We start from the raw sequence: 17,549 nt of genomic DNA, 5'->3' as shown, positions 1-17,549 counted from the left end.
TCCAGATATGTCCTTATACAGCTCTGTCCTTATCCAGATATGTCCTTATCCAGATCTGTCCTTATACAGCTCTGTCCTTATACAGCTCTGTCCTTATACAGCTCTGTCCTTATCCAGCTCTGTCCTTATACAGCTCTGTCCTTATTGAACTCTGTCCTTATCCAGCTCTGTCCTTATCCAGCTCTGTCCTTATACAGATCTGTCCTTATCCAGCTCTGTCCTTATACAGCTCTGTCCTTATCCAGATCTGTCCTTATCCAGATCTGTCCTTATCCAGCTCTGTCCTTATACAGCTCTGTCCTTATCCAGATCTGTCCTTATCCAGATCTGTCCTTATACAGCTCTGTCCTTATACAGCTCTGTCCTTATTGAACTCTGTCCTTATCCAGCTCTGTCCTTATCCAGCTCTGTCCTTATACAGATCTGTCCTTATACAGCTCTGTCCTTATACAGATCTGTCCTTATCCAGCCCTGTCCTTATACAGCTCTGTCCATATACAGCTCTGTCCTTATCCAGCTCTGTCCTTATTGAGCTCTGTCCTTATACAGCTCTGTCCTTATACAGCTCTGTCCTTATCCAGCTCTGTCCTTATACAGCTCTGTCCTTATCCAGCTCTGTCCTTATAAAGCTCTGTCCTTATACAGCTCTGTCCTTATACAGCTCTGTCCTTATCCAGCTCTGTCCTTATACAGCTCAGTCCTTATACAGCTCTGTCCTTATCCAGCTCTGTCCTTATACAGCTCTGTCCTTATAAAGCTCTGTCCTTATCCAGCTCTGTCCTTATCCAGCTCTGTCCTTATCCAGATCTGTCCTTATCCAGCTCTGTCCTTATACAGCTCTGTCCTTATAAAGCTCTGTCCTTATCCAGCTCTGTCCTTATCCAGCTCTGTCCTTATCCAGATCTGTCCTTATACAGATCTGTCCTTATCCAGCTCTGTCCTTATCCAGCTCTGTCCTTATCCAGCTCTGTCCTTATCCAGCTCTGTCCTTATACAGATCTGTCCTTATCCAGCTCTGTCCTTATACAGCTCTGTCCTTATACAGCTCTGTCCTTATCCAGCTCTGTCCTTATTGAGCTCTGTCCTTATACAGCTCTGTCCTTATCCAGCTCTGTCCTTATCCAGCTCTGTCCTTATACAGCTCAGTCCTTATCCAGCTCTGTCCTTATCCAGCTCTGTCCTTATCCAGCTCTGTCCTTATAAAGCTCTGTCCTTATACAGCTCTGTCCTTATACAGCTCTGTCCTTATCCAGCTCTGTCCTTATACAGCTCTGTCGTTATACAGCTCTGTCCTTATACAGCTCTGTCCTTATACAGATCTGTCCTTATCCAGCTCTGTCCTTATCCAGCTCTGTCCTTATACAGTTCTGTCCTTCTTGAGCTCTGTCCTTATTGAGCTCTGTCCTTATACAGCTCTGTCCTTATACAGCTCTGTCCTTATACAGATCTGTCCTTATCCAGCTCTGTCCTTATACAGCTCTGTCCTTCTTGAGCTCTGTCCTTATCCAGCTCTGTCCTTATCCAGCTCTGTCCTTATACAGCTCTGTCCTTCTTGAGCTCTGTCCTTATTGAGCTCTGTCCTTATACAGCTCTGTCCTTATACAGCTCTGTCCTTATACAGATCTGTCCTTATCCAGCTCTGTCCTTATCCAGCTCTGTCCTTATACAGTTCTGTCCTTATACAGTTCTGTCCTTATTGAGCTCTGTCCTTATACAGCTCTGTCCTTATACAGCTCTGTCCTTATACAGCTCTGTCCTTATACAGCTCTGTCCTTATACAGCTCTGTCCTTATACAGCTCTGTCCTTATACAGCTCTGTCCTTATTGAGCTCTGTCCTTATACAGCTCTGTCCTTATTGAGCTCTGTCCTTATCCAGCTCTGTCCTTATACAGCTCTGTCCTTATACAGCTCTGTCCTTATTGAGCTCTGTCCGTATACAGCTCTGTCCTTATACAGCTCTGTCCTTATCCAGCTCTGTCCTTATCCAGCTCTGTCCTTATCCAGCTCTGTCCTTATACAGCTCTGTCCTTATACATCTCTGTCCTTATCCAGCTCTGTCCTTATACAGCTCTGTCCTTATACAGCTCTGTCCTTATCCAGATCTGTCCTTATACATCTCTGTCCTTATCCAGCTCTGTCCTTATACAGCTCTGTCCTTATACAGCTCTGTCCTTATCCAGCTCTGTCCTTATCCAGCTCTGTCCTTATCCAGCTCTGTCCTTATACAGCTCTGTCCTTATCCAGATCTGTCCTTATACAGCTCTGTCCTTATTGAGCTCTGTCCTTAACCAGCTCTGTCCTTATACAGCTCTGTCCTTATCCAGATCTGTCCTTATACAGCTCTGTCCTTATCCAGCTCTGTCCTTATACAGATCTGTCCTTCTTGAGCTCTGTCCTTATACAGCTCTGTCCTTATAAAGCTCTGTCCTTATCCAGCTCTGTCCTTATCCAGCTCTGTCCTTATCCAGATCTGTCCTTATACAGATCTGTCCTTATCCAGCTCTGTCCTTATCCAGCTCTGTCCTTATCCAGCTCTGTCCTTATCCAGCTCTGTCCTTATCCAGATCTGTCCTTATCCAGCTCTGTCCTTATACAGCTCTGTCCTTATACAGCTCTGTCCTTATCCAGCTCTGTCCTTATTGAGCTCTGTCCTTATACAGCTCTGTCGTTATACAGCTCTGTCCTTATACAGCTCTGTCCTTATACAGATCTGTCCTTATCCAGCTCTGTCCTTATCCAGCTCTGTCCTTATACAGTTCTGTCCTTCTTGAGCTCTGTCCTTATCCAGCTCTGTCCTTATCCAGCTCTGTCCTTATACAGCTCTGTCCTTCTTGAGCTCTGTCCTTATTGAGCTCTGTCCTTATACAGCTCTGTCCTTATACAGCTCTGTCCTTATACAGATCTGTCCTTATCCAGCTCTGTCCTTATCCAGCTCTGTCCTTATACAGTTCTGTCCTTATACAGTTCTGTCCTTATTGAGCTCTGTCCTTATACAGCTCTGTCCTTATACAGCTCTGTCCTTATACAGCTCTGTCCTTATACAGCTCTGTCCTTATACAGCTCTGTCCTTATACAGCTCTGTCCTTATTGAGCTCTGTCCTTATACAGCTCTGTCCTTATACAGCTCTGTCCTTATACAGCTCTGTCCTTATTGAGCTCTGTCGTTATACAGCTCTGTCCTTATACAGCTCTGTCCTTATACAGATCTGTCCTTATCCAGCTCTGTCCTTATCCAGCTCTGTCCTTATACAGTTCTGTCCTTCTTGAGCTCTGTCCTTATCCAGCTCTGTCCTTATCCAGCTCTGTCCTTATACAGCTCTGTCCTTCTTGAGCTCTGTCCTTATTGAGCTCTGTCCTTATACAGCTCTGTCCTTATACAGCTCTGTCCTTATACAGATCTGTCCTTATCCAGCTCTGTCCTTATCCAGCTCTGTCCTTATACAGTTCTGTCCTTATACAGTTCTGTCCTTATTGAGCTCTGTCCTTATACAGCTCTGTCCTTATACAGCTCTGTCCTTATACAGCTCTGTCCTTATACAGCTCTGTCCTTATACAGCTCTGTCCTTATACAGCTCTGTCCTTATTGAGCTCTGTCCTTATACAGCTCTGTCCTTATACAGCTCTGTCCTTATACAGCTCTGTCCTTATTGAGCTCTGTCCTTATACAGCTCTGTCCTTATACAGCTCTGTCCTTATTGAGCTCTGTCCTTATCCAGCTCTGTCCTTATACAGCTCTGTCCTTATACAGCTCTGTCCTTATTGAGCTCTGTCCTTATACAGCTCTGTCCTTATACAGCTCTGTCCTTATCCAGCTCTGTCCTTATCCAGCTCTGTCCTTATCCAGCTCTGTCCTTATCCAGCTCTGTCCTTATACAGCTCTGTCCTTATACAGCTCTGTCCTTATCCAGATCTGTCCTTATACAGCTCTGTCCTTATCCAGCTCTGTCCTTATACAGCTCTGTCCTTATCCAGCTCTGTCCTTATCCAGCTCTGTCCTTATACAGCTCTGTCCTTATCCAGCTCTGTCCTTATCCAGCTCTGCCCTTATACATCTCTGTCCTTATCCAGCTCTGTCCTTATACAGCTCTGTCCTTATACAGCTCTGTCCTTATCCAGATCTGTCCTTATACAGCTCTGTCCTTATCCAGCTCTGTCCTTATCCAGCTCTGTCCTTATCCAGCTCTGTCCTTATACAGCTCTGTCCTTATACAGCTCTGTCCTTATCCAGATCTGTCCTTATACAGCTCTGTCCTTATCCAGCTCTGTCCTTATACAGCTCTGTCCTTATCCAGCTCTGTCCTTATCCAGCTCTGTCCTTATCCAGCTCTGTCCTTATACAGCTCTGTCCTTATACATCTCTGTCCTTATCCAGCTCTGTCCTTATACAGCTCTGTCCTTATACAGCTCTGTCCTTATCCAGATCTGTCCTTATACAGCTCTGTCCTTATCCAGCTCTGTCCTTATACAGCTCTGTCCTTATCCAGCTCTGTCCTTATCCAGCTCTGTCCTTATACAGCTCTGTCCTTATCCAGCTCTGTCCTTATACAGCTCTGTCCTTATCCAGATCTGTCCTTATACAGCTCTGTCCTTATTGAGCTCTGTCCTTAACCAGCTCTGTCCTTATCCAGATCTGTCCTTATACAGCTCTGTCCTTATCCAGCTCTGTCCTTATACAGCTCTGTCCTTATCCAGATCTGTCCTTATACAGCTCTGTCCTTATCCAGCTCTGTCCTTATACAGCTCTGTCCTTATCCAGATCTGTCTTTATTGAGCTCTGTCCTTATACAGCTCTGTCCTTATACAGCTCTGTCCTTATACAGCTCTGTCCTTATACAGCTCTGTCCTTATCCAGCTCTGTCCTTATCCAGCTCTGTCCTTATACAGCTCTGTCCTTATCCAGATCTGTCCTTATACAGCTCTGTCCTTATTGAGCTCTGTCCTTAACCAGCTCTGTCCTTATACAGATCTGTCCTTATACAGCTCTGTCCTTATCCAGCTCTGTCCTTATACAGCTCTGTCCTTATCCAGATCTGTCTTTATTGAGCTCTGTCCTTATACAGCTCTGTCCTTATACAGCTCTGTCCTTATCCAGCTCTGTCCTTATCCAGATCTGTCCTTATACAGCTCTGTCCTTATCCAGCTCTGTCCTTATCCAGATCTGTCTTTATTGAGCTCTGTCCTTATCCAGATCTGTCTTTATTGAGCTCTGTCCTTATCCAGCTCTGTCCTTATCCAGCTGCATTAAACTGCATTATATCAGCTGCACAGTGCGGGCTGGGCTGTAGGATGCCGTTCCGCACCTGTAACGCTGAAATGTTGTTGAGGGACAGAGGGAAGCGTGGGTTCAATTCATCAGAAGTCGGCCTTGAGCAATTTACAACTGACCCAGCTCTGCGACACGCTGAGCGGCTCCTCTCACTGTAAACTCCACAGACAGCCTCCTGCAGACTGGCTGAGGGAAGCACCTCTTAACCCGGGCCACTCTCCCAGGAGGAACCGCTGTGAGGCAGAGTGTCAGGACCTCTGAGGTGGCCACTGTTTTCCGAGAGGATTTCGAGTGAAACTTCTACTATAAATAGGCTTTGTGTTCGACCCCAGACAATGATATTTTTGTTTCCTTTTTTTTAAACAATTATTTTGATTTAGAGTTGACTTCAATGTGTTCCAATGCTGCCCCAAAAACAGAATCTGCTTCTTCAAACCTACTACTAATGGTGACATGGAACACACATACTTTGCGACAGAAAATTTAAGTTTGGTACAAAACATCCTAGAGAAGATCATAAAAAACCCAGCCGCCAAATGGCCATTGTCCAATCATGCACCCTAGCAACTGTTACTATGTCGGTAAAGGCCAGCCATAGAGATCAAAAGGAAACGTGGTGTCCAATCCTAACATGTGTGCAGAGTTAGCAAGTTAAGGATTCAGATGTTGTCCACATTTAGGCAAAGCCTCGTTAGAAATCATCAAAGGACAGGCCTTTTGAGATTTTACTTCAGATACAAATTGGTTTAAAAGTGTCCTGAGCGAAATGCTGAAACAACTTCAAGTTTCTGCTTTTTGTGGGGACAGATGCACAACCAATGGCCACTAAACATCTTCAATCAATGATAATAAAAACACAGAAATTCTATAAATGCTATAAACAGACAAAACATACCTCACCATACGTTAGTATTGTGCCTGGCTTCCTTATTCATGAATGGGGAACGTTTTTTTTATGTGAAAAGAGCGTTTTAATAGTGGGCAGTTGACCTTTTAGTGACCCAGTGGCTGCATGGGTGGTTAGCATGGTGCCTTTTTCCACAACAGTGGCCTCTATAATGCTCAAAGATCAATTGTTTTTAGAGTTTCGGGTTGGTTTTCTATTCCATTGTTACGCATGCATTCTGGAACCCTGGAAGGTTGTTGCTGCCGCCGTAATCGAAGGTAAAAACGCCAGGCAGCCATTGAGTCACAAAAAGGTCAATTGACCCGTGCGTAACGTTAAACCCGAGCTAACGGTAACTATTCCGCCCAAGGAGTGACATCTGGTTTCGATCCAGCACCAGAATTAAAGCACACCTCTCGTCTCACTCATAAATTCAGCAGGTACTTGCAACATTACAAGAATGTAATTAAATAAACACATTTTAAGTGCCACTGTAAAGCTAACGAGACACATGTCCACTCTGACTTCATTCGGTGACAACAATAAACAAAGAGGAGAAGCTCAGCAGCAGCTTTACGACAAGGACCAGTCTTTTCAGAGCCAGGTTTGCACTTGTTGCAGCGTGAGCAGATAAACTGTGGATTTTAAAGCCCGATAAGCACTTTAAAGGAACAGGCCACTGTTTTTGCATCTGAGATTTGTTCTTACCTGAGCTTAGACGAGTGGATGCGTACCGTCTTTCAGCGTGCACTCAGTCAAGCAAAAAGACCAAAGATGTTGTTTGTATTTAGCCTCTCCTCCTCTATGAGGTCAAATAGGGGTGAAGTAAGAAGCGACCAAGCTCTACCATGTTTTCCCTATTTAAATACGGTTACATGAGTAGTTACACGGTCCAAGCCTAGTTACTCAAAACTAAGCATGCAGATTTTCTAAGTGGATAAAAAGGGGTACTATATTGTAAGGTGTAGTAATACCTTAACCTCTTAACTCCCGCCTGAACCGAGAGGATCTTTTTCCTCACGCCATCAGATTTTTTTCCCATCATTTTTTTGTTGGGTATTCAACTCATTTTTGTAGCTTTTTTGTAATTTTTTGTCACATTTCTGTCATTTTTTCATCCATTTTTATCAATTTTTTGTCATTTTTTTGTCACATTTTGTCACATTTTTGTCATTTTTTTGTCACATTTTTGACATTTTTTTGTCACATTTTGTCAAATTTTTGTCAATTTTTTTGTCACATTTTTGTAATTTTTTGTCAAATTTTTATCACATTTTTGTCACATTTCTGTCATTTTTTCGGCCATTTTTTTAATCATTTTTTTTGTCATTTTTTGTCCCATTTTGGTCATTTTTTTTGTCACATTTTGTCACATTTTTGTCTTTTTTTGTCACTTTTTGTCACATTTCTGTCATTTTTTCGTCCATTTTTGTCATTTTTTTGTAATTTTTTGTCACATTTTTGTCATTTCTTTGGTCAAATTTCTGTAATTTTTTCGTCACTTTTTTGTCAATGTTTTCTCACTTTTTTTGTCACATTTCCATCATTGTCTTCGTCTCAGTTTTGTTGCTATTTTCACAGCTTTTTTCCAGAAGCTTTTGGACTGGGGTAAAGCCAAACTGGAGAAAATGTAATCGGTTCAGGTGGGAGTTAAGGGGTTAAAGGGACTATACAGAGTTTAAAAATGTTAAAATTAAGTATTTTCCTCCACCTACACGTTGCAACAATGTCCTAATGTGTAGAATGAGCCCAGACCTGTTCACCACAACTGCCTCTAAAATCCTGCCCTGTCACTCAAAAAGGTGTTCTCAAACAGTAGGCTAATACAGCAATAGCTTAAAGTTGAGGCATTTGCGCTAGCAGCAGAATTAAGTTAGCATTTGACCTGTTGTACAAAAACAACATCTTAGATAGGATCCATCATATCACCCATCCATGGGGCAAAGGGGCAAAAAGTGTCCATGAAGATCCCAAGGCTTTTATTATCGCAGAGATTTCAGCCAAGGCCGTGCTTTGAGGATATGTTTGAGAGAGAGGGGGGGGAGAAAGGGAGGAGAGTGAGGGGAGAGAAAGTGCAGACCGGAGAGCAAGGTCACATCACCCATTAATAATTATTAAAAAAAAAAAATCTATTATTTCTACACTTCTTTCAGTTGTGTTTTGTTTCGTAATAGTTAGGCATAAAGAAAGCTGAACTAATGAATGAGATGCTTTTATCTTTGGCGTGCTGGATCAAAACCAGCACATAAAGTAGTTTGATTGCTATTTAACGCTCATATTTGAAAAATACTCGACTGGCTTAAGACGGCAGCAAGAGCGTGTCTGTGTCCAATTCAATTCTCTGTAACTGCATTTGCACTGAATACCTCCAACGAAAACATTCGTCTTTCCAAGTACCACCTTAAATGAATTGAGTTAGTCTGGATGTCGACTAATCCAATGGTCTAAATTAAATAGTGAGTGTTTGGATTTTTCACATACCACAGGGATAAATTGTTTCCAGAATGTTCAGATTATTTTCTCTATTTTGGACAAATATGGAACAAGTTCACGTCTAAGTCTTTTGATCTAATCTGTTCCATCTCATGTTCTCCTCGGGCCACTACAGTCATCCGTTTGCTCCTCCAAACTCTGGATGTGCAGCTGTTGAAGTAAAGTAGGGAGATTTCCAAAGAGCTTATGGAGCAGAGCTTCTGAAGAGGCAAACTGATCCAGACCCAGACCTTAGAGCTCTCAAACTCCACCTTGCCCTCTCTCTGTCTCTGATTTGGTATTGGAAGCTTATTTCTATAGCGCTTTACACATGACCAGGGGCGGACTGGGACTGAAAAACAGCCCTGGACTCTGACCAGCCTGGCCCAAATTAGCGCAATTGTGCACTTCCACAAATACATATTTTAACCTTTTACCGCACGCCCTAACAATAACGAGTGCATTTTCCCCGGTTCGGCTTTTTATTATTATTTTTTTTGATCAGTATAATCAGCAAAAAGAACGGGAAAGGTGGTCGTAGAAACAGAAGCAAAATCATTAATAGCCTATAAATAATAAATAATAATGGTCCCAAAATTGAACCTTGTGGTACGCCATGCTCCACGGAATTCCTTTTAGATTCATGTTTTTTATACTGGGCTTTACTCAAATCTTAACGACTGGAGAGCAACAATGTAAACGCCTTATTTGAAAGCTAAGACCCTCAAAAGTGATGGAAACTTTTTGTCACGTCGCCACATTTTTGTCATATTTTAGTTGTTTTATTAATGATTTTTTCTATCATTTTTTGTTGTGTTTTTCTCACGTTTTTGTAGGGTTTTTTGTCCGTGTTTTTCTCATGTTTTTGTTGACTTTTCATCCTCTTTTTGTCGCTATTTTGATGCTTTTCCTTTTAGCTTTTAGATTTGGGTAAAGCTCGGTTGAGGCAGGACTGGTGGCCCTAGAGCCAGTGGCCCTTCTGTGCTCTTCCAGAATGGACATATGGCCAGTCCGCCCCTGCACATGACACAAGTCACCCTAAAGTGCTTCACACAAGGGGAGGGGAGTTTGACAGAAATATCAGATTGCACTCAATTTTATCTGCTTAAATTAAAAATGTCTTAGGAGAGGCTCCCCACATATTGTACTTTAGCTCACTGGAGCTCACAGACTATTGCTGGGTTGCAGGTTCTAGAATGTGATGATGTCATCGGGCCCAGCAGGGGGCAGGAGACAGTTTTTCCTATTAACAGCATTACACTTTCACAAGTCATAGCTCAAAAGAAAATGTATGAATTACAAAAATGATCATTAATATCAGTCACTGGGTCCATGATCTCTCTGTACTCGACCAGAAATTTCCTCAAAAACAAAATCATGTTTCCTCCATACAATATTATTGGCCTTTAGAACGCTGTGATGTCACCTGCAACCCAGCAATAGGCCAGTGTAACGCCTCATTTGAAAGCTAAGACCGACAAATCTGATCTAAACTTGTTGCCTTTACGTCACTTTTTTGACGTGTTTTTGTTGCTTTTTTTTATTGTGTTACATATTGTTATTTTCATGGTACACTTTGTCACATTTTTGTTGCTTTGTTGTTTGTGTTTTTGCTGTTTTTTGTGGAGTTTTTGTTGTGTGTTTGTGGCTTTTTTGTTGCCTTTTGGTCATGATTTTGTTGGTGCTCCAGAAGACGTCAATAAATGATCCGCAGTGAACTTGGGATGTACCGATCCGATATTCAGTATCGGTATCAGTAGCCGATCCGGGCATTTTGAGAGTATGGAATTGGATCGGATTTGATGACTGGACGGGTCCGATACAAGATGAATCTGCGGTCATGGATCCGGTTTACCGCACTGCAGTGTATCGCAGCACTGTGGCAGTGGACCGGAGCCGCTGCAGATCCAGGACCACAGATTCACGGCCTTCATGCTATCGCTAAGCTAGGACACCGATTTGATTTATTGTTATTATTGTGTCTTGCACATCAGTAAGTGCCAAGACACATTTCAAAACAGAATTCAGATGGCTGCCAAAATAAACTCACAGAAACTGGACAATCAATCATATCAAAACAGCATCCACATCACACAGGAGGATATTTCAGTTTTTTTTTTAATCATTTTTTTATTTATTTCAATCGTTCTGAATATTCTTTAATTTTTTACATACAATAATGCTGATAAAAACAATCCACAGACAATTGAAAAGGAGCACAAAGAAGACAAGCTTAAATTATGTGCCCCTTTCTCCAAAAGAAACAAACAACATTTACAAGATGGTCTGATGTAACAACACAGTCACCAAAAAATATAATCACACCAACAGCAACAAGCAGTCGCAAGTCATATGCCACAAGCAGGGTTTGAACATTAAAACAAACAATCTTCTTCTTTCATTTAATTTCCAGTTCATATGATTTAATTATTGTTTCCTTAAATAGTCGTTTAAACTGAAACATATTTGTGGTATTTTTTTAAAGTATATGTCATGGAGTTCCACAGCTTGACTCTGAGATGGCCATTCGCCTCTGGGTGGTACTGGCAAAAGGAGGAGTAAAGTTAAATTTGTGTCGGAGACGGGACTCTTATTTAAATGAGAAAAGTGTTTGTACAGTTTGAGGAAACAAATGGTGTCTTGCCTTATACATTATTGTGAGTGTTTGGGATTTTACAAGGTCGAGTACCTTTAGTAATTTGGATGTTATGAATAATTGGTTCGTGTACTTTCTCCCATGGACTTTATGAATGAACTCTAATTGCTTTCTTTTGTAATGTTATCAAAGGCTTCAATGTGGCTACATACGTATTTCCCCAAACTTCCAAACAATAAGAAAGACAGGGCAATATTAACGTAACGTATTGTAGCCTCAAACATTAATTCGTCTACTATCGTAACCTGCCGCTAACACCTGCTTCTGAAAACGGAAAATTCAAAGCTAAAGCCAAAACCTCTTGTATGTTTATAAAAAAAAAAACTAAACTAGCAAAACTACTGTAATATATAATAGTATTTTATATATGGGTTTGAAAAGTTAATACAAGAAGTGCTCCTTCAATTGGAACATTGTCAAAGCAATGAATGTATTGTCATCTTTGAATGACTGAAGCTCATCAAAATTGTAGAGAAGTCAGTGAAACTCACGGACAGCAAACTTTAAATGACATAACAAAAAGTGCTTGACTTAACCAACGTGCCAGGCAAAATGAGTTCAGTCCGTGAGCAGATTTTTGAGGAAGCAGAAAACATGTGGTCGGGTGAGTAATGTTGTCAAAGCTTCGAACTGCTGATGGTTCCTTCAGGAAACAGACTATTCTCATGACTCGGCACCATCTAAGTTTGACTCGTCTGTGCCAAACCTTTCACTCACTTTCCGTTGTGGTTCTGAACAGGGCTGCACCATCCAACTTTTATCGCTCCGATGTTGAGGTTTGAGCTACTGCCGTAACCTGACCGCAAAAAGGCTGAGGATTTTTGTCGTTGGCCAGCTGAAAGTGGCTACAGGAGAGTGGTGTTTGAATGCTCTGCCGTGAGCTGTAAACAAACTCCACATGTGTCTGGCGCTGAGCAGACTTTCAACTATTCCCACCGCAAGTAATTGGGTCACGAAATCATCATTTCATCGCGGAGTGTGTTGGAGTGGGGGAACAAAAGCCGATTGCCTCCACTCATTGTCGTACTCGTGTAGCAATGTAGTGAGCCCCGTCTAATTGGAGCATCTTTACAGACGGTTGTTTGGCGTAAATTTGAGTTTTGTAGCTTGTGATTCAGAGAAGGCTTATAATGTGGCTGAATAGTCCCTGTTTTCATAATCTGTCCCGCTGTGAGTGAGTTGGTTTTGGCGAGTGTAGGAGCGCCAGGCACGTTTATGTGAGAATGATTATAACCAAAGATGTTTTTCCGCCAACTCCTTAAAACGACTCTTTGCCAGGACCCTGGTGTTTAACAGCAGTAATATGAGAGTCAACTGAATGAAAAACATAGGCTGTATATAAAATATTAAAACTGCTAAATGAATAGTGATGTGGGTCAGAAAGATCGCTATAGAGTTCAGGATTGTGACGTCATGAGCATCATGAGATTAGCAGCAATAATAAACTAATGGAGATTTTAAAAGGTAAAATACTGGAGTTATTGTTCACATTAAAACACTTTAACACTGCAGTGTGTCGGATATATTTAGTAGTGACTCTTTTGATACTGTTTTTGCAAGTCATCTCAAGTTGCAAACGTCAGCGTTAAAAGGGACTATATGGAGTTTAAAATGTTTAAAATGATGTATTTTCCTCCCCCTAAATGTTCCAGCCATGTCCTAATGTGTAGAATGAGCTCAGACCTGTTCACCACAACTGCCTCTAAAATCCTGCACTGTCGCTCAAAAAGGTGTTAATTCGGGTCCAAAGTGCTGTCATGCACGAGCTTAATATAGAAGGTGCAGTTACACATGTGACCTGAGGTGGCAGTAGTGAGTATGAAATAGCAAATTTGCATCTAGCCCCTTTAAGCCTAATTCTTCTTTTCAAAATGTGTTAAATCTACTTGAAAATATACGGTGCTTTCACAAGATTTAGCGATTTTGAACATTAAGGCTAAAATCAAACTTTTTAAAATGATGGATTTGGATTTAAATTCAGATTGTCACAAAATTTAAACTATATATAGAAATGGAAACAGATTATTTTAAACATGAGCTGCTTTTCCAGTCTGAAAGATGAATCTAAAATAATATTTTTATTTTCGAGTTTCTGTCAGTGGTTCCCCTGTAATGCCCCAGCCCCTGTATACTCGGATTCGCCCCTGCTCAAAGTAGATCCTGCATCACCTTCAGTCCCGCTGTCACTGGGCTCTGTGTGGCTGCGGAAAATAGCTAGTAAACGCTGTAACTTTCGAGAGAACGCCTTAAAACACCGAAAAGCCCCCGAGATTTCTGTCATTAATGCAGCTCTTACACATCGTCGTTCTAGAGGCTTCTGTCTCCGCAATATCTTCAGTCATTGTTACGAACGCTTTCCTGTCCTTAATAAACGTCTATGAATCTTCACCTCTTCACTCACTTTAGAAAACTTTTAATACATTCAAAGAAACGCGGCGTATTTCCTCCTGCCTTTTCGGACTCTATTGATTAGACCAGGGGTGTCCAAAGTGCAGCCCGGGGGCCAAATGCGGCCCTCAATTTATGGTGGCCCTCGGCCTCTTGCTGTATCGGTACACATCACCAGAGATGGACCTTTTTATTTGAAATGTAATAATTCTATACAATTCTAACCTAACAACTAACATTTTATTGTGAGACAGAGCTGGCATGGTTTTAAGCTTAAATAGAGGTGTGGGGCACAATTTAAACCTCTGCTAGTCGAAGGTTTTGCGGCACTAACTACTGATCTACGGCCCTTCACCCCGTGTACGCTTCAATATGCGGCCCCCCATGAAAAAAGTTTGGACACCCCTGGATTAGACGCTCTGTCTGAAGTCAAAAAATCATGTGGCCAATTATCATAATGCAAAAGTAGCCGCTTATACACAATGAATCCTGATCTTTCAACAAGTTCACTCAATTAAATGAATGAATGAAGGTTTATTCGGTTACGAAGCACAAAACAAAATGTATGTACTGCAAATTCATTGCAGACAAGGCGGGTAACCGAAAAGGTGTAGGCTGAAGCCGTGGCTTATTTTGCCTACGCTATTTACAAAACAACATCTACCCATCCATCGAAATAATAACCATAAAGTCGCAGCGAGTCATTGAGAGTCATTGGCCTCAAGTCCAAGTTAAGTCTCGAGTCGCAAACAGCAACTCCTAAGTCAAGTCAAGTCTTTTTGGAGCTTTGGTCAAGTAAGTCTCAAGTAAATGCTGGCACTTCCTGTCCTAAATAATTTCCGATTACAATTAGCTTAGCCCCTTTTGTAAAATCATATTGTCTAAATATTCCCATGAGTTCTGAGTAGATGATCACTCACTGCGTGTTTACTTGATGAACGAGGAGGAGACGTCTTGTGTTTAGAAAGTTTGTCTGGAAGCTAAAGGCTAATTTGTTAATTTGATGAAATAGCATTTTGAAATAGCGCCGTAAACATCTGCCCGAAAACAATCATCCCGTCTTAATGCTCGAGCAGGCCTCCGTGGTTAAAGCTCGGTGATTGATTTCCGAGGGTCTTGGCTTTTGAATGACCCAGGTGGACTTGTGACTGTTGTCTGTAACCAGAGCGCCTGCTACAAACCCTGCAATTAGGCACAACAATGAAAGGACTGGTCTAATGACGGAGAGACAACCTCACTCAGCTAGACGACTTCAATATCTGTCAATGAAGCAAAGAAGCACTCCAAGCGAAATTCCAAGGAGCAATCATTTGAAAAGAATGCCCTTTCAGAAACTCACTCACGGAGAGGTGTTTTGTTTCAGTAATCCTGCATGTGTCGTCCATCTCTTCCACTCTCAAACTACATTTTTACAGACCACATCAAGGCGTCCTCGTCCCTTTGCACCAAGCGCTTTCCTTCCAGTCAAGTCAAGTTTGTCTAAAGCACTTTCAAAAACAACTAATGCTGCCTAAAGTGCTGTACACATGACAAAATGCTAGACTTAGACTTAGGGACCATAGATGTAATATTTAGAGATGGATTATCTGCATTCCAGAACCATTCAATCAAAGCATCAAGCTAAAACCTTTTAATTTCATAAAACAAAAAACAGATAATACCAGATAATATGATGATGCCCTTCCCAGAGTCACATGAATCACAGCGTCTTTAGAAAGTGAAAACTCTTTGGAGCCACGCTTTTAAGCTGTTTTTGGGAGGTGTAAAGTCTCCATTTGTTTCTGTTGAAAGAGTTTCTTTTGGAGTCGCCCCTGGCCACTAGAGGGTGGTGTTGCAGCAATGTCAGCTCCCCGCCATAAGGACCAAAGAGAAGTTCTTGTGTGTGTGTTCCAGTTTTGCTTGTTTCGTAGTTACTCAGAAGCTAATGCTAATTGGCTGAATTGCATACTGCTAAACTGAAATCACTTTGAATAGATATGTGGATATTTTCAGTATCGGCTATCAGCTAAAATCGGCCGATTAAAAGGCCGATATCTCCTGGACTGAAAGGGATAGAGACTTCACGTTTTCTGCACCGGAAAGAGCTCAGTCAAACCTTTAAAATGAGCCTCCTTAGGCCTCAGGGGAGCAGAGAAACATCACATTGAAAATTGTTTGTTCACCTATTTTACATATTTTGGAACCATAAGAGATAGAGACTTATGCTGCGTCCACACCAAATGCGTTTTGGGCGGCAAAAACGCACCTAAAGCCCCTGGTTGAAATACGTTTTCTTGCCGCTGCTTTTAATCCTGGTGTTTAGATAAAGAAACACTGATGTGTGTCTTAAGTCCCAGAGCTGCTGTAGCTCCGGTTCACAATGAAGCTAAACCTCCGTGACTTGTTTACATCTGAGGGCCGGCGTAACATCTGCCACGGTGGCTCAGCTACAGCGTACGTCCCTGTTGGGGAAAGCTCCTGATTGGTCGACGCTCGCGAATTTCTCCAAAAAGTTCAACATTTCCCAACTCGAGTGTGGGTCGCGCTGGACGCCCTGGAGGCGCGTCCAAAGCTTACCAAGCGCGAAAAGCTTGAAAACGCGCCGCACAGGAGGCACGTGAGGCGCTGCGGGACCTCTTGACGCCCCCTCGAGGCGCGTCCTCCATGTGTTTTAAATGTAAACCTGACACTTTGGAGGCGCCGGCCGCGTTTGGTGTGGACGCAGCTTTACCGTTTTTGTTTTGGAATCTATTGATTTTTGTCTTTCAAACAAGCTCCCTCTGAAGTAACTACTAAACATAATTATATAGCGCCCCCTGCTGTCACAGTTCAACACTGACACATTTAGAAGCATCACGCACAGGATTATAGACAGTTCTAAAATTTGGCCAAAAATATCAGTGATACATACCGGCATCGGCCAATCAAAATACCCGATTACTGTTTAGTAGTTTAGTTAAATTTATTGAAAGGACAGTGTGCAGTTACATTAAAAAGATGGCTGCAATTAAATTACTTACAATATCGGCCATCTCGGTATCGGACCCCAAAAATCCATATCGACAATATTTCAAAAAGACTTTTCTAAAGTTTTGCAAGTCAAGCTTGTTGAGTTCTTACGATGTTGCATCATGTGACCCAGTCACATTCATAACGCATGTTTTATAAAGTATCGAGCGTCCTAATTCTAGTGTGTATGCATAGTGTAGATATTGGGACAGGGCAAAGTATAGTAGAACCAAGATTACCTCCAGGTTCAATATAGTGCATTATGCAATAAAGGCAGGAAGCAGGAAGGAAGTACTATCCTGTCGAATAAGAGACCTCATAATAAACTGCAGTATCCGGTCTTGTACGAATGAAGTGAAATACTCCAGGTTTGATTTTGAAGAATTACAACAAAGTTAGAATTTTTTAAAAAAGGCAATCTTATATACAGTATGTCCTCTTTAAAGGCACAATAATGGGCTTGGACTAATATTGTTTGTTTTGTGTTTTTTAGCCTGCTGTATGTGTTTACCCCCCGTGGTTTTGTGCTTTTCAGAGGGAAAGAGGAATGCGCTGCAGGACTACCAGAGGACAGACAGCATCAAACTGGTCCTCGCCTCTCCGGACCCCTCTCACCTGACCAAGAGCCGGAAGCTTCCCATGGCCAGGTGTGCGAGAGCCTGCAGCCGCAACAAGAAACTGCCCTTCACCTGCAGGTACCCCCCCCCCCACACACACACACACACACACACACACACACACACACACACACACACACACACACACACACACACACACACACACACACACACACACACACACACACACACACACACCCCACCCCCACGTCTGCATGTCTGGGATTCTTCTCAAAGTAGAAAACAGACAAAAGCTGTTCCGTCGCGTTCATTTG

The 17,549-nt window shown here is 42.1% G+C and overlaps 1 protein-coding gene across 1 annotated transcript in view; it reads left to right on the top strand.

The window, feature by feature from the left end:
• The window catches only part of hgfb (hepatocyte growth factor b), an 84,324-nt gene that overhangs the window by 4,275 nt on the left and 62,500 nt on the right, over positions 1-17,549 (top strand). Inside the window, exon 2 of the mRNA XM_079567817.1 lies at positions 17,193-17,352. Coding sequence (XP_079423943.1) covers positions 17,193-17,352 — 160 coding nt within the window. The remainder of the gene's footprint in view (positions 1-17,192; positions 17,353-17,549) is intronic.

Source organism: Gobius niger (genome assembly GCF_951799975.1).
Source record: "Gobius niger genome assembly, chromosome: 12".
NCBI classification, from domain to species: domain Eukaryota; kingdom Metazoa; phylum Chordata; class Actinopteri; order Gobiiformes; family Gobiidae; genus Gobius; species Gobius niger.
Note: the sequence above shows the minus strand (reverse complement) of the source record. Positions and strands in the feature narration are given on the sequence as shown.